General features: G+C 37.2%; 1 protein-coding gene across 30 annotated transcripts in view; it reads right to left on the reverse strand.

Moving 5' to 3' along the window:
- The window catches only part of DOCK9 (dedicator of cytokinesis 9), a 366,360-nt gene that overhangs the window by 89,377 nt on the left and 254,275 nt on the right, over positions 1 to 22,708 (reverse strand). For 17 of the 30 annotated variants that reach the window (XM_043997744.1, XM_043997733.1, XM_043997738.1 and 14 more), the window contains exons 19-31: positions 21,169 to 21,261; positions 20,032 to 20,155; positions 18,664 to 18,785; positions 17,014 to 17,100; positions 16,447 to 16,536; positions 13,609 to 13,724; positions 13,012 to 13,081; positions 11,646 to 11,771; positions 11,121 to 11,192; positions 6,907 to 7,053; positions 6,013 to 6,096; positions 5,247 to 5,358; positions 430 to 608 (exon numbers count right to left, since the gene is read on the reverse strand). In XM_043997744.1, coding sequence (XP_043853679.1) covers positions 430 to 608; positions 5,247 to 5,358; positions 6,013 to 6,096; positions 6,907 to 7,053; positions 11,121 to 11,192; positions 11,646 to 11,771; positions 13,012 to 13,081; positions 13,609 to 13,724; positions 16,447 to 16,536; positions 17,014 to 17,100; positions 18,664 to 18,785; positions 20,032 to 20,155; positions 21,169 to 21,261 — 1,422 coding nt within the window. Of the gene's footprint in view, positions 1 to 429; positions 609 to 4,782; positions 4,825 to 5,246; positions 5,359 to 6,012; positions 6,097 to 6,906; positions 7,054 to 11,120; positions 11,193 to 11,645; positions 11,772 to 13,011; positions 13,082 to 13,608; positions 13,725 to 16,446; positions 16,537 to 17,013; positions 17,101 to 18,663; positions 18,786 to 20,031; positions 20,156 to 21,168; positions 21,262 to 22,708 lie in introns of all 30 variants that reach the window. The other 13 variants (XM_043997718.1, XM_043997721.1, XM_043997719.1 and 10 more) reach the window with 1 other exon arrangement.

Raw genomic sequence — 22,708 nt, forward strand, 5'->3', positions numbered from 1 at the left:
GAAGTCTGAATTTTTTTTATTGGGTGTTTGTAAAATTTGGTCACACACTACTATACATATGTTTTATGTATTTCTGAGTCTCTAAACATTTTATTTGTTGTCTGCTGGCCTTCTCATGTCATTTGTGGCTTCCACAAAACTCCCCAAATTCCTATTTAATTTCTTATGACGACCTGTGATATATTGAAACCACCATGATGGGGAAAGTCATGATGTGGAAGGAATAACTGTATTATCAAATGGGAGAATCAGGAAGAGAATCCTATCAATAGGTGTCATTGGAGTTGAACCTTGAAGGGAACTGTGGGTTCCAGGAAGTCCAGAGAAGGAGGGAGAACATTCTATTTACTATAATTGGCTAAAATCTTTTAAAAACCTGAAAAAAAATCACTTCTTATAATCCTTTATCTTCTGCTGCAGAAAACTTACCCTTGAAGCATATCTGTCATCAAAAGAATGCTTTATCAACAGATTCTTCAGCACACTAATTGCAATCTGCCGGACATCCCTGAATTCTTGTAGGGCATTTCCCACCTCCCTTAGCAGTAGGCCCACTAGGAAATGGTACTTGCAGAACTCATCTGTTAATGAGTAGTCAAGCTGAAGATCTAAAATAAGAATGAACATCAACTTAATTAGGGCACAAGCAATATGATTTTAATAATCAAAAAACAAAAAACAAAAAAACAAACATACTCCCCTTTTACTTATTGCAACTGTTTTCATGCCAAAATAGGTTAAATTGTTAGATTTAGCTTCAAATTTTTATGGGTTAATTGAGCAGAAAACTGCTCTAATAAAGAAACCAATTTTCTTTCATGTTTGCTTAACTTTTAGGAATGAAGAACTCATTTAAATACAGATCCTTGATTTGGCTTTGTAACAAACTGCTTCTAACTTAATTACTAAGTTAATGAGTCATTGTCTATACTGATTTTTAGAACACCCTACAGTACAGAGAGCATGAAAGTGAAATTTTATTACAATGAAATAAAAATTAAAATGTTTTGCCAAAGTTCTATTCAATGGAGGGATAGAAGCCATCTGTAGTTAATATGCATGTAATTAAGAAAACTGATTTAATGTGTGGTGGTTAGGGAAAAAAAAGTCTTATTCTGGTATATCCACCTGCTTCTAACAACCACATTTATTCTTTTCCTGTTTTACTCATTATTAGCACAATGTGCTCTCCATTAAGTTCCAAAGGGAAATGTGAACAGGGGATAGGAATCGGCGCTTACCTAATGATCTATGTAAATTGGAAGTTACTTTATTAATCATACAGTGACAGCAATGCACTCATCATCTAATCAATATTTATGCTTCTCTAAGAGCAAACAAGATCAACAGAAGCTAAAACTAAGATGAACAGCACACAACAAAGCAAACTAACAAACTGTCAGCAAGCTTAACAACAAATATTAACTGAAAGCTTATTCTATGAGAAAAACAGAGAAGCAACCACATCATCTATTTGGGGGGGGGGGAAAGTAATGTTATTAGCCCCATCATAACCTTTTTGTGAGAAATAATGGAGACAGTGATTTTAATTACCCACTGTACAAATTTAAGTCTACTTATATTATTGTTGTTGAGTTATTCAGTTTTATCCAATCTCTGTGACCCTATTTGAGGTTTTCTTGCCAAATATACTGGAGTGGCTTATCATTTCTTTCTCCAGCTCCTTTTACAGATAAGGAAACTGAGGCAAACAGGGTTAAGTGCCTTGCCCTGGGTCACACAGCTGGTAAAGGCCTAAGGCCAGATTTGAACTCAGGAAGATGAGTCTTCCTGATTCCATCCACTGCACCACCTAGCTGCCCTAGATCTACTTGTGGGGACTGACTTAAAGCTTATGACCCTCTCTAGCTAAATCATGTAGAACAGAAAATGTTCATCTTTACGGAGTGAATACTTTTATAGTTTAGTGAATATCAAGCCTGAATCTCCAAACCATAGGTCAGAGATTAGATTCACTTAATCTTTCAAAGGAAAATACTTCAGCTTTACATAGGATATGTCAATGTGGAGACATTGTGGAGAGGAGCATAGCTAAAAGTTATCACTTGATCTTAGGCTCTTGTGCAATGGTACGTGGGAGAAAATGATCAGAAAAGAAGCGTTGGGATAGAATTGTTGATAAGATGGTCCAGGTATTTTCTCAAAATCTATTAGCCAGGATTTAACAGCTGAATTATTTTACTAGACAATAATAATAATATATTGGAAAAGTATTAAAAGAGGGTTCTCATTCATGATTCCACATTATTCTACTTTACTATGCTTTATACATCTAAAGATTGATAAAATTTTAAAAGTATCACTGAAATGTTAATTCATATGACTGAAAAATTTTGTTTTTATATAGAGATCTATTCAATGAAAACATCAATTTTTAGTGTATATAGATCTGGCTGAAATATCTCTGTAGTTATTATAATAAGTAGGGTTCTAGTGTCTTAAATAATCCTCATATGTCAGAGCAAATGTTTAGAAAGAGATAGGGAGAGAGGGAGAGAAGTTAAGAAACAGAGAGGCAGAAGAGGAGAGACCTAAAAAAGGAAGAGAAAAAAGAATGGGGAAAGTAGGAAAGAGAGAAATAGGGAGAGTACACACTTGTTGATACTGTTTCACACCAAGGAGGGAAAACAGTGCTTTGAGAGCTTGCTCTCAGATACAGAAGCTCCAGGGGTGGATTAGATGAATGCTATGGACAATAAATCAATACTTTCTTAAGAATGAGAATAAGGGGGCAGCTAGGTGGCGCAGTGAATAGAGCACCGACCCTGGAGTCAGGAGTACCTGAGTTCAAATCCAGCCTCAGACACTTAACACTTACTAGCTGTGTGACCCTGGGCAAGTCACTTAACCCCAATTGCCTCACTATATTAAAAAAAAAAAAAAGAATGAGAATAAGAACCCTTCCCTCCCTTCTGTTGTAAACAGAAATGGCCCAGATGTAAAAGGATACTTAATTATTGGGCTAGAGCTGCCTATGTCACCATTTACTATTACAAGACACTTTATCTCTTGGCTCTGGGCACTTTCCCTGGCTGTCCCCCAATGCCTAGAATTCCCTTCTCTTTATTTGTGATTACTGGCTTCTCTGGCTTCCTTCCTTTCAAGTTTCAACTAGAAACCCATCTTCTACAGAAAGTCTTTCTCTAGGGGGCAGCTAGGTTGTACAGTAGATAAAGCACTGTTCCTGGGTTCAGGAGGGCCTGAATTCAAATCCAGTCTTAGACGCTAGACACTTACTAGCTGTGTGACCCTGGGCAAGTCACTTAACCCCAATTATCTCGCCCCCCCCCAAAAAAAAGAAGAAAAAGAAAGCCTTTCCCCTCATAGGGCTTTCCCTCTTTTGATTATTTCCTGTTTATCTTTTATGTAGCTTGTTTGTACATATTTGTTTACTTACTGTGAGCTCCTTGAGGTCAGGGACTATCTTTTGCCTCTTTCTGTATCCCCAGTGCACGCACAAGTGCCTGACTCATAGTAGGAACTTAATAAATCACTGACTGCTCCGAAATTGTCAATTTTTTGGGAAGCAAAGGCTGCTTCCACACTTTGTATCTGTACCTCATATAGACAAATCTTAATTATCCCTGAGTATGTTTTCCACAAGGCAGCTAGGTGGTACAGTGGAAAGAGTACAGTATCTGGAGTTGGAAAGGTATGAGTTCAAATCCAACCTCAGACACTTATTAGACCCTGGTTAAGTCATTTGTAACCGCTGTTTGCCTTAATCCGCTGAACAGGGAAATGGAAGACCACTTCAGTATCTTTGCTAAGAAAATCTCATATGAGCTCACAATGAGTTGGACATAACTGAACAGCAATAAAATGTTTTCCTTAGGGCCACTATTCCTCAATTTGAGTCAAGTCAAATCATTAAGTGTCTACCATTTGCAATAGTATAGTAAAGGGATATTTCAATCATTAAGCATCTATTATATACCGTGCACTATGTAAGACGTTGGGGGTGACAGTCTTAACACATAGCGCCAACTCTCACAGAGCCAATAGACTGGGTCAGCCAAAGTGTTGGATGAATTTCTCTTTGTTAAGAGCATCTGTATTTGTATTAGAATGAACACATCTGATTGTTCATATATGTATTCCCAAATGAAATGATTTTGGAGTTCTAATTTTATGTTATCCATCTGCTTCTCTCCTTCATTAACAGATAATAAATATCCTTCCATAGATCAGTACTGGTAGAATGCTAAACACAATAAATAGTTTTGGCTGGCACATTATGTCAAGTTTGATTAATCTGATTCACTCGTGTGGACAAGAATGAATTGTTCATGAACTTTTGTTCAATTGTTCATTAAACAAAATCGTATATATTTAAGGCACCATACAAAAGAGAAGCCAAAATTGAAGAAGACACTCCTTTCAAACTCAAGGATAATGCTGGACATTTATATCAAAACACAACATACAAGCAAAAAAAGGGAATGTGAATGAGACACATTATTTGTGTTTATGGTTGATGTCATCACTATGTGAACAAGAGCTGTGAGGATGTAAAAAGCTAATGCAGGGGTCAGATGTCCTAGTGTTCCTAACACACTTTTTTAGGAAAAGAGTCTTGACATTTCTTCATGGATTCCTGGGCTAACATAAAACGCACATTAACTAGTTTGTCACTAGTTTTGAAACTGCTAAGAGAGCTCAGGAAAGATCTAAACGAACAGCAAAGGGAACTAGAAGCACTTGCATTCTTTTTAGGGGAGGGAAATGCAAGAAAGAGCAAACATCACACCTCACACCTACCTAGAGGAGTGTCATGCGACTCCACAGTTGGTGAAAGAAAAGCTAAGTCATAAAAAAAAAAGGAAATAAAGTGGAACAAACAAAAAACAAGCTCCCATAAGTAAAATGGATTTTGGTTATTCAAGCAAAGAAAATTTACAAAGGAAAATAGTTACATTCTGCCACAAGTTTATTTTATTGTTTGAAAAGCTGTTGATATCATTGATTAAGCATTAACCTAAAATATTTTAAAATTCGGTGATTTTCTATAGATGCAATTCCCTTGCAGTTTAATGGGGTTCAGGGTGGGGGGAGATGTCCTCATAAGCTATCTAAGCTCAGTTTTCAAAAAAAATTTTTTTTTAATTTTTAAAAAGCTCAGCTTTCAAAGTTCAAGATATCTTAATTGTACATTTGAATCCCCCCCATCTTAAATAAATGTCTATTTCTTTACTTAACATTAGTACAGCTGAGGAATGAATTACCTTGATATCTCTGAATCCTGCCTTTTCCAAACGGCATTGGCAAATTCAAAGGGATATAGTGTTCATGGTTGCACACTACACGGAGAAATTCAAACTTGAATTCAAAAAGCGTCTGCAGGAAAAATGGTTTAGCTGTAAATAATGAGGTTTAGTAATTCATTGGACGGTTTGCTTACCATTTTAAATAAGAATACTTACTGAAACCAGGTACTCTCGGTCTTCAACTCTTTGACTCCCTTGAAAACATGTTTACTACACTTTACAAGCCCAAGAATCACTGGAGAAAATTGTTTTGAAAATCAAAGCACTTGAACCCTCACCCACCATTACTGCTTTTTAGGTCTGTGGGGAGTGATATGCATAATCCCAATATTTGGAATCTGTAAGGTCCTACATGCTAAGTAAAATATATACTTCTGGTTTTGTAGTATGGTGGAGGGATATTGCAAGGTATGGCACAGTGGGCAGTAACGTACTTGTCTGACTTTGGGGAGTTGGCCTGGATAACCTCAAATATTCTTCCCAGCTGTAAATCTGTGATTCTACCATCCTAAATGATAGGGAGAAAAAGTCATACTTTCTTTTACCTCCCTCCACTTTTTTTTCGTGCCCTCTTGGGTCTAGGCATAGCAAAAGTATATCTAACACTGGTGAGTTCAATCTCATTAAAAAATTCTGATGTGAATGAGAGAAATGAAAGAATGTCTAGATGTGAATATGACAGGAGAAAAGAAAATATCCAAAGAAGACAAAGAACAGAGGCTACCTTTGGATCTCCAGGTGCAAAACAGCTGATATAGTTGTTGATCTGTTTGAAAACAAAGCCTCTGTCCATAAAGGTGAAACATCTCTGTAGCAAGGGGGGGAAAAAGTAAAATTTTTTTCTGAAGAACAGCTTTTCCAGTTGTTTTTTAAAGCATTAACAACATAGCATTTAATTAGAATTAAATCTAGGCATACTGAATGTTATCAAATGTTCACCTATATGCTCAAGGAATCTGCTACTCAGTAAGTTATAAGGGGGAAAAAAGGAGATGGTCCTTCAGATACACACACACACATACACATGGACACACGGACACACAATGTCTCTCCCAGCTCTGCTTCTCCTCTCCTGACTTTGCCACCAAGCCTGAGCTGTCTTCTTAAGCTTTATCATCCTACAACATCTCTCCACTCCTGAGCCTTGTCTACCCATTGGTGTATTCCTTCCAGAATCTCCATTTTGAGAAATGGCCTGGGCCCATTTATCCTTCCTTCTTTTCCCGACTCTGCTCCTGACTCTCACCTGTCAGCTCCCTTTTTTGTATGTGTTGTCTTCCCCTATTAGAATGTAGGCCTCTTGAAGGTAGGGGAGGTCTTTATTTTTTCTTATATTTGTATCACAGGTGCTTAGCATGGTGTCTGGCACAAAGCAAGCACTCAAATGCTTGCTGACTCAACTCAACCATTCCTTTTGTTTTGTTTTGTTTTTTGCTTTTTTGGTCTTTTTGTGGGGCAAAAAGGGTTAAGTGACTTGCCCAGGGTCACACAGCTAGTAAGTGTCAAGTATCTGAGACCGAATTTGAACTCAGGTCCTCCTTAATCCAGGGCTGGTGTTCTATCCATTGCGCCACCTAGCTGCCCCTCTACTCAACCATTCCTATTGAGGTATACTCACCTTTATAAAAACTGCAAGGCTGTGGTTGGCATTTTTTGAGGCCTCGGGATTGTCTCTGAATTTCTGAGTGATGTGTGGCATCAGCATATTAACAACTGTTTCAACTGCATGATGATAGGAGGCCGGGAATCTCTGGTTTCGCAACAACTAAAAAATAAATTTAACAAAAATACTTATTATTTGAAGTTGAAAATCTGGGAACCAAAAAAAAAAATTACTGCAGATTCTGTGTGAAAAATCCTTTAAAAAATACAAAATTCTAATGATTTTAATTTGAATGATTTCCTAAATATTATTTCCAAAGCAGTAGAAAAAACATTTTTTAAAACCTAAGTCACTATGTTACACATAAGGTACAGAGATGGGTTTCTAGTACTTCAAAGCTTAAAATTAAGAAAAAAAATTAAAGATTTATAATTAAATACTCAAATGCAGCAATCTGCAAATTGATCATATACTCCAATGTTTTTAGAGTTGGTTTTTTTTTTTCCCCAATCAGGAATACTTTTCTAAGCAAATATTTCCAAAGTAAACTAATTGATTCAGGATTGTAAAATAGATAGAGCTGGCTTCAGAATCAGGAAGAACTGGGTTCAGGCCCTCCTCATTACTAGCAATAAAACAATTTACTTCTCAGCACTTCAAGCCAATTCTAAGAAAATGCTCATTTTATTTGGTTTTGGTTAAGTCCAAATAAAAATTAATTAAAATGATTAATGAATTGTAATTTTAAATTATTTTTAAATTATTCCAAATAATTCTAAAATTATTCATAAAATTAAGATAAAACTTATTAAAACTTTAAAATAATAAAGTAAGTTTTAAAAGACTGTAAGACTATCAGATGATAAGAAGATATCAATATGCATTGGTAAAGGAAATACCTCACTGACAGCTCCTTTTATTCATTAATCACAGTTCTGGTTAAAAAATCAAATTTAATGTATGAAAGTTATAAAATATTGGTCTTGTAATTATCTAAGCCACTTATGATGTTTTATCAAAACCCATGCATGCTGCCAGGCATCATGTAATTGCTTTGCTTGCTTCCAGTTTCTTACCCTACCAATTTTCTCTTTTGTATATTGAAATGTTTGTTGATAGTTATTATGTTCAGAATAAAAAAAAGAAAAATTCAACTCCAAAATAATTAGTTTTTTAAAAGGAAGAAACAAAAAGTGGGTCACTCTGTCTGGAACATGGAGTTTACAACATGAAGTAATGTACTATAAGCCTGGAATAATATGCTTACGCCAAATTGTAGAAGGCTTTAAATGGCAAGTTGAGGAGTTTTCATTTTATTTTTAGAGGCAAAAGGGCCACTGATGATTCTTTCTTTCTTTATTCATTCATTCATTCATTTATTTATTTTGGTAAGGCAATTAGGGTTAAGTGACTTGTCCAGGGTCACACAACTAGTAAATGTTAAGTGTCTGAGACTGGATTTGAACTCAGGTCCTCCTGAATCCAGGGCCAGTGCTTTATCCACTGTGCCACTTAGCTGCCCCAACACTGATGATTCTTAAACAGGGAAATTACTTTCAACAAATTAGTCACCATGTAAATATGATTCTCGAAAAGTGTTCTTCAGATGATATATCAGCACCCCCAACCCTCTTTGCAGTCAGTTTCTGTCTCACAAAGCTATTCCTTCCCAGAATCTTTTTAAAAACTCCCAAGGGATACACACATGTTTCACCAGGTACTTAACATTCAATTCATTCAAAGCAGTTCTTGCTGAGCTTAGGCTGCTTAGATATGTTTTGTAAGCAAGTCCTTTGACTTTCTTCATAGAACTGTTACAAAAATGAACACAAAATGCTTTTCAACATAGCATCAAAAGCCACAACCATAAACAACCTAAAGAACTCTTTTCATAAAAACATCACTCTCTGCTGGGCATGGTGGCACATGTGTGCAGGCCCTGCTACTGAGAATTCTGAGGCCTGTGGATTGCTTGAGTTCAGGAGTTCTGAGCTTCAATGAGCAAAGTCAGTCAAGTGTCCAAACTAAGTTTGTCACCGGTATGGTAAACCCCTAGAAGAGGGGCTCACCAGGCTACCTAAAGGCCATCACTAGCCATCTCGACTTATGTCTTGCCACTGGACTTCAATGACTTTTACAGGGGGAGGGGGTGGGGCTGGAGGGGTGGGAGGGGGTGGGAAGGCTGATGACTGTGCAAATCTGCCTCACTTAAATCCAATTCAAGAGCAAGTCAAGGGGCAGCTAGGTGGCATAGTCGATACAGCACTGGCCCTGGATTCAGGAGGACCTGAGTTCAAATTCAACCTCAGACCCTTGACATTTACTAGCTGTGTGAACCTGGGCAAGTCACTTTACATCTGGCTACCCTAGACTGGAAATTGTGGATGAATTCATGATCTGCATTAGCAAAGGGGGAGTCCACATGAGGTGCTACCTGCAATTGGTGAAGTCACAGCTCTTGACCAAAAATAATAATTTTCCAACAATATATTGCTCAGGAGATATGAACTTTACTGGTTTTTAATTCTGTCCATGAGAAGTTAACATGTTTTCTAAATGAAAGTCCTATTTTAGTCCGCCTGATCATTAGATACAACATGGTAGAATGAGAAAAAAACCCCGGAATGTTATCTGGATTCTAGCCCCCAGTGAGTCACTTCAATCTTTCTGAATCTCAGTTCCTTTATTTGTAAAGTAGGAAAAATACTACCTTTCCTACATACACATATCCCTTGGAGGGGTGCTGAGAGAGTCAAATGAGATAACTCCTCCAATCTAGCCTTTATAAGATCATAGATTTTGACATGTAAAGAACCTTATCAGTCGATTTGTCTGCTTCCCTCTTTCTTTTTTTTTTTTTTTCCCAGATGAAGAAAATGAGGAAGCAAGCAGCTTTCCCAAAATGCCAGAGTTGGGACTCAAATTCTGGTCGTCTGATTCCAAATCCTTAGCTGTGTCCTTTTAGTTCCCCTGCTTTCCTCTAAGACTTGGCTCAAACCTGTCCTTGGGCAGGGCATATGTCCTTGCCTCTTCATTTACTAGTGTCTTCACTTACCATTTTTTTTTTTTGGTGGGGGCAATGAGGGTTAAGTGACTTGCCCAGGGTCACACAGCTAGTAAGTGTCAAGTGTCTGAGGCCGGATTTGAACTCAGGTCCTCCTGAATCCAGGGCTGGTGCTTTATCTACTGTGCCACCTAGCTGCCCCCCCCATGTTATCTTTGAGGGTAGTCAGCTATTTGAATATTTTTCTTTTCTATTAGAATGTATGCCTCTTGAGGGCAGGGACTGTTTTTGCCTTTTTTGTATCCTTAGTAGTTAGAAAAACGCTAGGCACATAGTAAGTGTTTAATAAATGCTTGTTGATTGACCTTTTCAATCTAGTATACTTCACTGCCACTTCCTTAAACACAGATCTGATCAATACAGTCTGCTCAAAACCTCTGAATGGTTTCACACAGCCTGTGGAATAAAGTTTGCACTGCTTAGCCTGGCACTCGAAGGTTTTCACAATATCATACACAGCCTCTTCTCACACTACTCCCCTCTAACTCTCCAGCCAAGCTGGGCTCTGTCTATGCCCCATCCTAACATTTATCTATCATTTATATAGCACTTTGTGGTTTGCAAAGCACTTTGCAAATGCTCTTTATCCTCACAATAACCCCAGGAGGTAGGTGCTACTATCATTCCCATGTTACAGGTGAGGAAACTGAGGCAGGTAGCAGTTAAGTGACTTACCCAGGGTCATAAAACTAATAAGTCTACAGCTACATTTGAACTGAGGTCTTCATGATTTCAAGTCTAGCACTCTATGCAATGTGCCACCTAACTGCCTTGTGTGCTTCCCTATGCTATACTCCTGATCTGCTGAAATCCAAGCCATTCTTTCACATCTAACTCAGATAGCCCCCTGTCTATGAATCCCTTCCCAGATGTTCCATATCAGTAACAGTCACTGATCTCCTTGGTACTGAAAAGGAACTGGCACATAAATCTCACCTCAGACACTTACTAGCTATGTGACCCTGGGCAAGTCACTTAACCCCAATTGTCTTAAACATGCAGGGCCATCTCCAGTCATCCTGATATACATGTATATATACATACATGTGGGTATATATGTATGTATATATCTTGCTACACATATATGTATATATCTCATATGTGTATGTATATACAAGTCAGAGGCGTTCCCTAGCCATGGGCTCCTAGAGAACAGATAACATACCTTGACTTTTGAGTTTTCTATCAGATGCTGAGCCATGGATTTTATCAAAACTTCAAAGAAAAACCACGAATACTGAAAAGAAAGAAACAGTGAGTCATATGAAAAACTAACAAGAGCAACATCTTGTACAAAAATCTCTGCTCCGTGATGTTGTCGGGTCATTTTGCATCTAAATACAGTTTCTCAAGGATGGTGGAGAATGAGACCTCTGAGTACAGTCACACGATACCGTCACCTCACACAGCTCTAGATTCAGGATCTTGCTTAGATACATGCGGTGGAGGAGTCCCGTGACCCCATTTGGGTTGGTTGAGCTTAGCTCCTGGATTACTCCATGGCCTTGGACTCACATCGATTCAGTTTTAGTGCTGCCAAGCAATGCTTTTTTGTTTTGTTTTGTTTTTTAGTGTTTTATGGACATCTTAGGGTTTTTATTTCCATGACTTATTTATTTATTTTTCTTTACTCCTGAATTCTCACAGAACCTAAGTAATATAAACCACTGACTCAAGTCTTCCTACCTACCTTGAGGAGTTTATTGCTGGTAAGGAAGTCAGCAGAAGGTTTTAGGATTGTGGTCATGGACTTGGCCAGTTCTTCATGCACAGTCTTATATTCCGAAGCAACGAATGGCTCAGCTTTATAAGCATACTTGGGGGAAAGAAAGAGGGTAAAATGAGATTTTAATAGGCCGTAAACCACCTGGTTATAGTCTCAAGGTGAGGTTGATATAGTGGTTAAAAGTTTCAGAGGAAAAGATCTGCCCCAAAGAACTGAAACAAACAGAGGAAAAGGAGGGACGTGATGGGAATTGGGCAAACAAGCCATCAAGCTAGAATTTAGCTGGCCAGAAGAGTGAAATTCAAGTCACAAGTCAACAAACATTTATTAAGTGCCTACTCTGTGCAAAGCAGCAAAAGGCCCTGGGATAATTCTGGGTAAATGTGAAAATAAAAATGTAAGAAACTTTATGCCGAGTTGATCTTCTCGCTTTATTACAGCTCTGACAGTGATGTCAACTGACGTCCCACAGGACAGTTTGGTGATTTATATCCTTATTAGTTGAAAACGTATTCAGAAAAAAAAAGAAAATGTATTCAGAATATATTTAAGTCTCTTTTAAAAATATACCATTTGTGAAATTTTCTATATCCTTTCTTAATTGAAGAACTTCTTCTGATGATTATGTTTGCTACATTCTGTGTGAAAAAATATCTTATTATTGGCACTAAAAAACCCGAAAACAACTCAAACCAAAAAGCTTGAAGATTCAAAGAGGGTTCCCCAGTTCTAATATAGGCATTAACAGACACTGACATTTATTAAAAATTTTTTTTAACATTCATTTTATTTTCAGTTCCAAATGCTCTCCCTCTCTCTAACCCTTCTCCCACCCATTGAGAAGGCAAGCAATATGATACTCATACATGTGAAGTCATGCAAAATATATTTCCAGATTAGCTGTGTTGGGGAAAAAAGCAAGAAAAATAAGAAAACTGAAAAAATATCCTTCCATCTTCACTCAGAGTTCAATTCTCTAACATTGACATTTAAGTATTAGAGAAAGAGTATTTTTAAAAATACATTGGACATTGAAGAGGTCTTTAGTGCAAATCTTAAAGAAACACAGTTTTAAATAGTTTTTGATGAGACCAACTTCAGAAGAATATTCCAGGATATCTGTTCATGTATTCATTCATTTACTGAATGAACATTTTTAAAGCACCTACTGTATACAAGGAACCATTTCGCAAAAGCCAAATAGTCCCTGCCGTCAACAAATTTATATTCTACCAGGGAAACAACATGTACTTAAATAAATAAATACACAATATCTACAATGCAAACCCATAGGAAATTTTTTTTCTGCTGGGGGAGGGCACCAACATACCTTTACATAGGACCTCAAGTGACTCTCCAATCCTTCTTCATGGCACTGGGCAACCACATGGATAATGACCCTAACATCAAAGAGGCAAATAAATCAATGACCATTAATGTTAAAAAGAAACCATTCCAGTTTCAGTTCTAACCATAGCTGTTGTTAACAAATCTGCTGAGTAAAATGATGTTTAGGACAGGAAGCATGGAGTAAACCGACCATTAAGAAGCCCTGCCTTTAGTCTATACTCTTTCAACACAGACTGTGGTTAAGTCATTTGATTGCTCAATGTCCCAGGTAACTCTCTTGGATTTTAAGCTGCACAAGAATTCCTCATGTGTTTGGGTGTAAGGAGTATCCATACTGGGAGTTCAATAAGCGGATGAAATCACAGGTCCAGAGGCAAAACAAGATGAAAGTAATGACGCCACCAACACCATATAAAAACAAGAAATGGATAGAAAAAAACTACAGTTGTAGATATGAAAGGGAGAGGGATAGAGAACAGGTATGTGCTTTCATTGGGAGAGGGAACTCCTAGATGAGGAAATGTACGACTAAGCTCCATTGACTAACATGCTCAAAGATATGGTGTTTTTTTCTTACCTCGTCACATTGACTGCTACTTCCTCTTGGGTCGTCCTGGTGAGAACTCGGAAAAGCTGATTGAGGATGGTGGGCAAGAAAGCTATCATGACATGACCCTCCATTGCATGAAGACTCTACAGATAGGGAGGGACATGGTAGCTATTACTATTTAATAATAAAATGTATTAGTGTCTTTTGTTATTGTATTATAATAATGGTAATAGCCAGGTTTATGGTTTATAAAGAGCTTTACAGATATTATCTCATTTTGTCATCACAATAGCCCTGGGAGATAAGTGCTATTATTATCATCTCATTTTACAGGCGAGGAAACTGAAGCAGACAGCAGTTAAGCGATATGTACAAAGTCACATAGTCAGTAAGTATCTGGGCCAAATTTGAACTCCGGTGTTCCTGACTCTAAGCCCAGCACTCAACCTACCATTATATTAGAGGAATTTTTGGCTACACCTCTACCATCTAGGACTGAACCCTCCCTTTTATCTAAGAAAAACATGACAATGTACACAACAATCTTCCCTTGTAGTTCCCCACCTCTCTAACAAGAGGAGGGAGGTATTTTTCATTATCTGTTCTCCAGGAGTATTAAGGTTCTTTCCATTGTAGTCCTGGCTTATATGACTCTTCTAATTCTGTTTGCTTCAATTTGCTCATCTGTCAAATGGGGATAATAATTGCACTCACCTCATAGAGTTGTTGTGAGGATCAAATGAGATCCTAATTGAAAAGCACTTAGCACAGTATCTGGCACGTAGTAAATAAATAAATTTTAGCTATTATTATATTATGTTATTACTATTACTATTATGATGATGATATTTCTCTGAATTTCTCACATTTGTCATTTTTTTATTGCATACTAATATTTACATACTATTGTTTAACCAACCATTTCCCAAGTAAAGGGTTACCCAGTTTATTTCCATTTTTTTTGATCCCACAAAAATGTACTGAAATGACTATTTTGGTATTTACTACAGCAGAGTAACTGCCTTTGGGTTACCCCCAAAATCCCTAATGGTGGCCAAACCAGACTAAAATGTAACTGGGAAAGAGTTAACAAAAATAAATAAAAATACAACATAGATAATGTTAACTTGTGGTTTTCTAAGTCAATATGCTGTCAAAGATCTACTTCTATTTGAGTTGGACACCATTATCTTAGACTTTTATTTCTTTTTTTTTACTTCTTTGGGGTATGCACCTAGAATCAACTATTCCATCAAAGCTTATTTCTATTGGTACCCTTACAAATAAAAATGAAGGAGAGATTTCCTCTGAGAAAGAATAAAAGATGAATCTAAAGTCTAAATGCTCTTTATACAAAATGACCCAGGGAGAGGTTTGGAGAGCCAAGTTCTTCACATTTCCCTCAAAAAAAGAAAGAAAAATAGCTTAAAATATACAGCACAAAAAATCAATTACAAAGAAAATGAAACCATGCAAAACAAAAAAGACAATATGATTTTTTAAAATCCCACAATAGCAAACAAAACAAGTAAAATACCAAAGGCAATGTAGATGGATAAAAAGAAGTCCTCAGATGGAAAAATGATGTGTTTAAAGAATTTGAGCAAGAATTAACGCTGGTAAAAAAAAAATCACAAGAGGCTATAAAAGCATTTATAGAAACAAAAGAAACAGAAGAAACACTAAAGCTAGAATTAAAATATGCTTTTAGAAAGAATTTTTTTTTCAAATTGCTAACACGAAAAATATAATAAAAATAAAGCAGTTCTATATGGAAAAGCAAAGGAGATATTATTGGCAAGGCATGAATCTGAGAAAACCCAATTTATTGTCTTCTGGCCAAGCCAAGCAAATCACTTCACTGTTCCTTGCAAACTACACGCTGGGCCCCCTCAACTCCTGCCCAACAAATCATGTAAAACTTCCCTCTTTCCAAACACAACTCAAGATTCACTTCATGGACTGAGCCTTCCTAGACTAATTTTACCTGGCTCTCACCCCTCCAATGACTGTGATTGGTCATCTTTCTATTGGGTGGAATTACAGGAAAACAGACTAGATGAAATATCAAATTAAAATCTATATAAGGATATGAATTTTTATTGAAAGTGGGAAGTATGTATGAAAATAAGAAAATATGAAACATTTTACTAGGTCAGAATAGTGATCCATCTAGTCATCATATTTCATTTGATGATGAAACCAGAAGACATCCTTCAGGATGGTTAACTTTGTGTTTTGGCTCACATTTCTACCAGTACTTATCCTTTCTCTATTAAATGATTAGCTTCTCAAAGGCAGGAATGATGCTCTGTTTCTCATCATACCTAAGATAGACCTCAAAACAGAATGGGCATTCAATAAATATTGACTGACTGAAGTAAGGCTCACTTAAAGAAGGATGGTTTTATGAAAAAGGAGAAGGATGTGCATGAAAGGTATGGAAGATGTTAGAGATGGAAAGGGGATGAAGTCAGGAGTAGCACCTCTCACTCCCAACATCATTATTCTTTTTTTGGTTTTGGGGGGGCAGTTGGGGTTAAGTGACTTGCCCAAGGTCACACAGCTAGTAATAACAAGTATCTGAGGTTGTATTTGAACTCAGGTCCTCCTGAATCCAGGGCTAGTGCTCCATTCACTGTGCCACCCAGCTGCCCCCAACATCATTATTCTTAAAAATACAGTATAATAAATGTGAATCACTTTTATAACATACAAAGACCTTCAAGTCAGTTTCTCTTCTCTTAAAAAGAACCCATACTGAGTTCTACAATGAAAGAGTACCATTTCACACACAGACAAGAACCCACCCAATACCAAACTTATTTTAAAAATACATTTTCTAAAGAGAAAGTCATTTGATACCTTAAGATATTTTACAAGATCATTCCCTAAGGCCTGAGCTCCAGATTCTGTTTTCTGGCAGTACTGAAAAAAATTATGTAAGTGCTGATCCTAGGAGAGAGAAAGAAAAAAAAATCCATCAAGGTAATGAAACTTACAGAAACAAATCAGAATGTTTAGTTAAAGAGCCCAACTGTTTTACTTTTACTTAGAAAAGCGAACTGCTAAGAGAAAAGCAACTACATTTTGTTTTCATTTTTAGGAAGAAAAGCATTTCCATTCTTAAAAGCATACATGATCAATAATGCTTTGTGACACTGTGAAAATGATAAATGAGAACCACCACCAAGCACATTAAATTGCTCTAAGATATCTGCACATTTTATTTCTATCCACACCTCTGCATAGCTAATGATTTAAAACCAGTAGTGTACATTTTTTTACTTAGTTCTAATAAAAGAACAAATAAACATAAGTTTAATACAGAATGTTTATAAAGTAGAGTAAAAAGTGGGATTTTATCTTCCAGAAGAACACATGACTTCAGCTACACAGGACTTCTATTCATTTTACCAGAATATCACTTACCTGAGTATACACAGTAGAAACTAGATGTGTTGAAACTCTCAACAGTGGCTTGCCTCCATCCACCCATTTAATTTCCGGCCCGTGATGCTAAATGGACATGGAAAACATAAAATATCAATACAACTCAGTTTATTTATGTTTATTTATTTATATTTATGTTAAAACACCATTTGCGGTAGGGAGTTAGGGGTAGGTTGGCTCTCAGGAAGAGGGAATCATGAAAAATAGAATTTTACATCTGAAGAGGCTTGAAGAAAGTCAGTGACTCACTCAGAATAACAAACTAGGCATTAGCAGAGTGGGAATGAAAACAAAACTTAAGCCTGACTTTGAGGATGATACTAGTTCCATTTTTTTCCAAATCTCTCTTGCATTTCGGCCTGTTAGTTGACAATGTTATTTTTTTTTTAAGTGAGGCAGTTGAGGTTAAGTGCCTTGCCCAGGGTCACACAGCTAGTAAGTGTTAAGTGTCTGAGGCTGGATTTGAACTCAGGTACTCCTGACTCCAGGGCTGGTGCTCTATCCATGACAATGTCATTTTAATGCTGGGTTGAGAATGTAATCCCTACCCTATTTGTAACTTAATCATAATTTAGCAACGTGAAGAAGAGTGAATATTTGGGAAGTAGGTATGTCTGGCTCTACATATAAGTCATTAATATCTACAAATTAATTTAACATCTGTAATTTAAATTTCTTTATAAACTATAATAATAACACGAATAGCTGACATTTATATAGTGACTATGTTTGAAAGCACTTTACACATATTACCTCAACAATAATAATTGATATTTATAGAGTAACTATATTTCCATATATTGTCTCCGCTGAATCTGAGAATAACACGGTGAGGTAGGTAGTATAGCTGGTGTTACACAGAGGAAAAATAAGGTTTATAGAAGTTCAATATCTTGTCCACAATTAGATAATTAGAAAGTGTTTGAGGCAGGATCTAAATCCTGGTCTTCCCAATTCTAAATTCAACATTCTATTTGCCCTGTCACTGCTGCCTCCTTGAAAAAATATCATTTTCCTTCATCCTAGGGATACACTGTGGGGTACTAGAGAATACCAATTAGCTATGGGCAAATTAAAAAATAACAATAACAACAACAACAAAACCTCAAAGGACTATTTGACAAAAGTTGAAATAGTACACAGAGGTCTATTAGCAATATAAATGGAGACTTTAAGGACAGGGAAAACAAAACTATTAAAAGGATTTATGAAACATTTAAACTCTGCTGAATAAGAAAAGTGGAGAGAGACATAGAACAGAAGTTAATTCATATTGCTTATCTGAAGTCAAGGCCAAAAATCTTAATGACCGTGAATGGTTCTAAATATTTCCCTGTTTTTGGACATGGCCCTTTTGCTGAGAGGCCACTGCATACCCATGAATGGACAAACATTGAGTGAGATATCTCTGTTTTACTGCAAAGGTTTCTCTGGAACATCCCAAAAGTGATGCTGGCCTGGCCCCAGAGATCCTATTAACATTATCAGCGTTGTCTGCTTCTCCTACCCTCCTGGAATATGAATAATTGAAAATGAAGTGCTGCTCCCTCCTGTCTAAAGCATCATGTGGTCTTTGACATGCTCTGATGAAACATGGACACAAAAGAAAAATCCCTTGGGATCTTATACCTTGCCCATTCCAAGCTCTTGGTAGCCAAGGTAGCCAGATGGAAGATTAGCTGATACAGGAATGTGCTGCTCACTGGTTACCACCCTTCCGTCTTTCAGGAGTGGAAGCCAAGAATATCCAACTGGAAGAAAAGGAGGAAAGGTCAGTTTCAAATGAAAAGTTGTTATGCAAAGAACGCTAGTGCTTGGCTTAACTGGCCTATGATGAATGTGTTTTGGAGTTGTTAAGTGATGACTATATGCAGGCTGTGCCAGGCATTAAGAGAGATACACAGAGGGGCAGCTAGGTGGCACAGTGGATAAAGCACTGGCCCTGGATTCAGGAGGACCTGAGTTCAAGTCCGGCCTCAGACACTTAATACTGGCTGTGTGACCCTGGGCAAATCACTTAACCCCAATTGCCTCACCAAAAAAAAGAGAGAGAGAGCTACACAGATTAAATAAGACAAAGTCTCTACCCTCATGGAACTCACAATCTAGAGGGGGCATTGAACATAAACATATAATAGATAAAGATAATAAATATGCAAGGTAAGCAGGGTATAAATAAATAAATGTTAGGCAAGCTCAGATGGTGGGGGTAGGGGAGGGAGGGGAAATCATTGCTGACTGGAGACTAAGGATGGCTATATTCACAAAAGAGTTAGCATCCAAGCTGTACCTTAAAAGACAGGTGTGATTTCAGCATGTAGAGAGGTCAGAGGCATGCCAGATAACAAGAACATCTGGACAAAGGCAGGGAGGTGAAATAGTACAGGGGAAAGCAAGAAGTTTAGTCTGAGAAAAGTGCATGTATAAGGGAGTAGTGTGAGATTAAACAGTGAAATGGCCTTGAATGCCAAAGTAAGGAATTTTTTTAAAAAGAATTTCCATTGGTGGGGCAACTAGGTGGTCCAGCAGATAGAGCATCAGTCTTGGAGTTAGGAAGACCTGAGTTCGAATCTGACCTCAGACACTTACTAGCTGTGTGACCCTGGGCAAGTCACTTAACCCCAACTGCCTCTTGCCTCTAAAAATTTTTTTTTAATTTAATTTTTTTAAAAAGTATTTCTATTGGCAACAAGGAGTCAATCTTTCCTTTATAACAGAAAAGATGTCTACATTAGAACAGAATGCATAGAGACTCCTGAACATGGGCCTATAAAGGCATTTTAGTAGGTGTTTTGCCCCCTTTTAGGTTAAGAATTAAAAACGACATTTTGCAAAACATTAACAAAAAAACTAGGTAAGCCACCTCCACATACTGTGAATATAAAAACATTATGCCAATTAAAAAAAATCAACAACAAAACAGTTTCCAAATAATAGAACAAAATGATCTGAGAGGTGAACGTAAAATGACTCAAGTGAGAAGCTGGTTGGCCAAACCTTGTGTTTCCACAACATCTCTCTTCTTCGTGCTCCCTTTACTAGAATTATCGCAGCTGACGTGGTAGTACGTGAACAGCAAGTGGTGCTTTTCGTGGAGCTGTGTGGGCAGTTCTATTTTAATCTGAAAATGCAAGAAAGAGAACACCAGTGTTGTTGATTCCCCCCAAACAACTGACAGAAATCCCTGGCCGGAACAGCGGTACAATATATCACCCCAGGGGCAGCTAGGTGGTGCAGTAGATAGAGCACCGGCCCTGGATTCAGGAGGACCTGAGTTCAAATCCGGCCTCAGACACTTAGCACTTACTAGCTGTGTGACCCTGGGCAAGTCACTTAAACCCAAAACCAAAACAACAACAACAAAAAACCCTCCAAAAAACAAACAAAAAACCAATATGTCACCCCAAGCAGACACAGACTTGTTCTTTGTTTCATTCAAGGACCTTGGACTGGGCCCAGAGGAGAAATGAATACTCCTTCACCCCCAAAGTAGAAGCAGGCAGGGAATTAATTAATAGCCTTAACTTAAAAAGATATTTGCACGGTGTCTGGCACATAGTAGGTGCTTAATAAATGTTGATTGATCGATGAATGGATTGATCTTTAAATGAAAAAAGTAGCAGTGTACGTCACAGTCACTTCATGCATCAAAGCATGGCGCAAGGGAACTTGGTGGTTTTTAATAGAAGTTCTCCAATCATTTTTAATTCAGGGTCCTCTAGTTACAATAATGAAAAGCAGTGCGGACTAGTAGATAGGTCTCAGAGACAGGAAGCCCTGGGCTCAAGCACCTCTAACATGTAGTAGGTGTATGACTGGGCAGATCACGTAATCTTTCAATGCAGGGGAAAGACTAAAAATGGCAGGCCTGCTTTGCTGGAGAAGTCCCCACCCCACCATGGGAGCTCTCTAAAGCTGATTAAGGCATAAGTTTGGATCTTCCCCTCCTAAATAAGAATTAACTTCAACATGAGCAAAGTTCCCAGGTGAAGATAACTGACATTCAAAGCTAGGAAACTTAAGCATTTAATTCAGTCGGGGCACCTTGAGGTCACTTTTTTTCAAATGGGCAATGAAGAGTAAGGCCTAAAACTGGAGAAACCCATTTTTTTCAATCTTAAGAACATCCCTTACCTCATCATAAAGTTCTGGGTTTTGGTGATGATGTAAAACAGCTGCAGAAGAACTTCTGGTAAATACTGGGCCACCAGGTCTGCCATAAATGCACTAAAAAAGAGCAAAGGGAGGAAATAAATACATTTTGACACAGGATCCAACTTTTAAAAACCCAGGTTCTAAGACAGAGGGAATGTAAATTATTCCCTAAATAAACAGTGTCCTTAACAATGAAAATTCAAAACACTGGCCCAGGATTCAGGAGAACCTGAGTTCAAATCCAGCCTCAGACACTTGATACTTACTGGCTGTGTGACCCTGGGCAAGTCACTTAACCCTCATTGCCTCACCAAAAAAAAAAAATCCAACCCCCCCCCCCATGAAAATTCAAAGCAGGAACATATTAAATAGTGACACAACCCTCTTCTCGCCAATCATTTATTTTGCTATTATTAATACTAGTAATAATGAATTGATATTAAAATTAATAATACCAACCAATAATACTAATCCTTAATAATGACATTAATCATTTATTAATTTTTTTAATTTAAATTTAATTTATTAATTTATTTTCAGGGCAATGAGGGTTAAGTGACTTGCCCAGTGTCAAGTGTCTGAGGCTGGATTTGAATTCAGGTCCTCCTGAATCCAAGACCAGTGCTTTATCCACTGTACCACCTAGCTGCCCCCTATTTTTTATTTGTTAATATGGAACAATAAAATTATTTATTTTGTTTGTTAATACTGCATAAAGCTAATTAAGCACCTACAAAAGATGTTCAACATTAGACAAAGGAAAATGAAAGTTACACATAATTTTTTTTAACCTAACTAGCATTTATAGTGTAAGGTTTGCAAAGCACTTTACAAATACTATCTCATTTGATCCTTACAACTACCCCCAGGATGGAAAGGGGAGGGGAAAGTTACTATTGTTATCCCCATTTTATAGATGAGGAAACTGAGGCAGACAGAGGTTAAACAATTTATACAGTATCACATAACTAGTGAATGTCTGAGGCTGGATTTGAACTCAGGTTTTCTGACCCCAAGTCTAGTGCTCTATCCACTGTGCCTCCTAGTTGCCTATAAATGGGCTAAACTTGAAATTAATCAATTTTACTTTTGTTATCTATGTATGTATATTATTATACATATTATTATTTATATTAAAATATAAATATGTATACATATACACACATACATGTATATGTATTTTATTTGTATAAGGAAGAATCCCTATCAAAATAGATTAAATGTATGTAATTATATGGACATCAAACATATGGAATAATATTTTTTTTTTCTTCACACAGTGTCTGGGCCAAAATTGGACAGTAATTCTCCTCTAATAGACTCCATCACTCAAAGCCTCTGGCATTTTTTCATGTTTGCACTTGAGTTCAGAAAACCTTGTTTTATTCATAACAGAACATTCTCAACTCTATACTATGTGGAGTCCAGCCAGCTGACAGGCCATATCATGCCACATGACTGGCTGAAAGGCTTCGATGACAACCTTCACCAAGATGAGAGAAGGAAAGGGGGTGGGAAG

Source organism: Dromiciops gliroides, chromosome 3 (genome assembly GCF_019393635.1).
Source record: "Dromiciops gliroides isolate mDroGli1 chromosome 3, mDroGli1.pri, whole genome shotgun sequence".
Taxonomy (NCBI): Eukaryota; Metazoa; Chordata; class Mammalia; order Microbiotheria; family Microbiotheriidae; genus Dromiciops; species Dromiciops gliroides.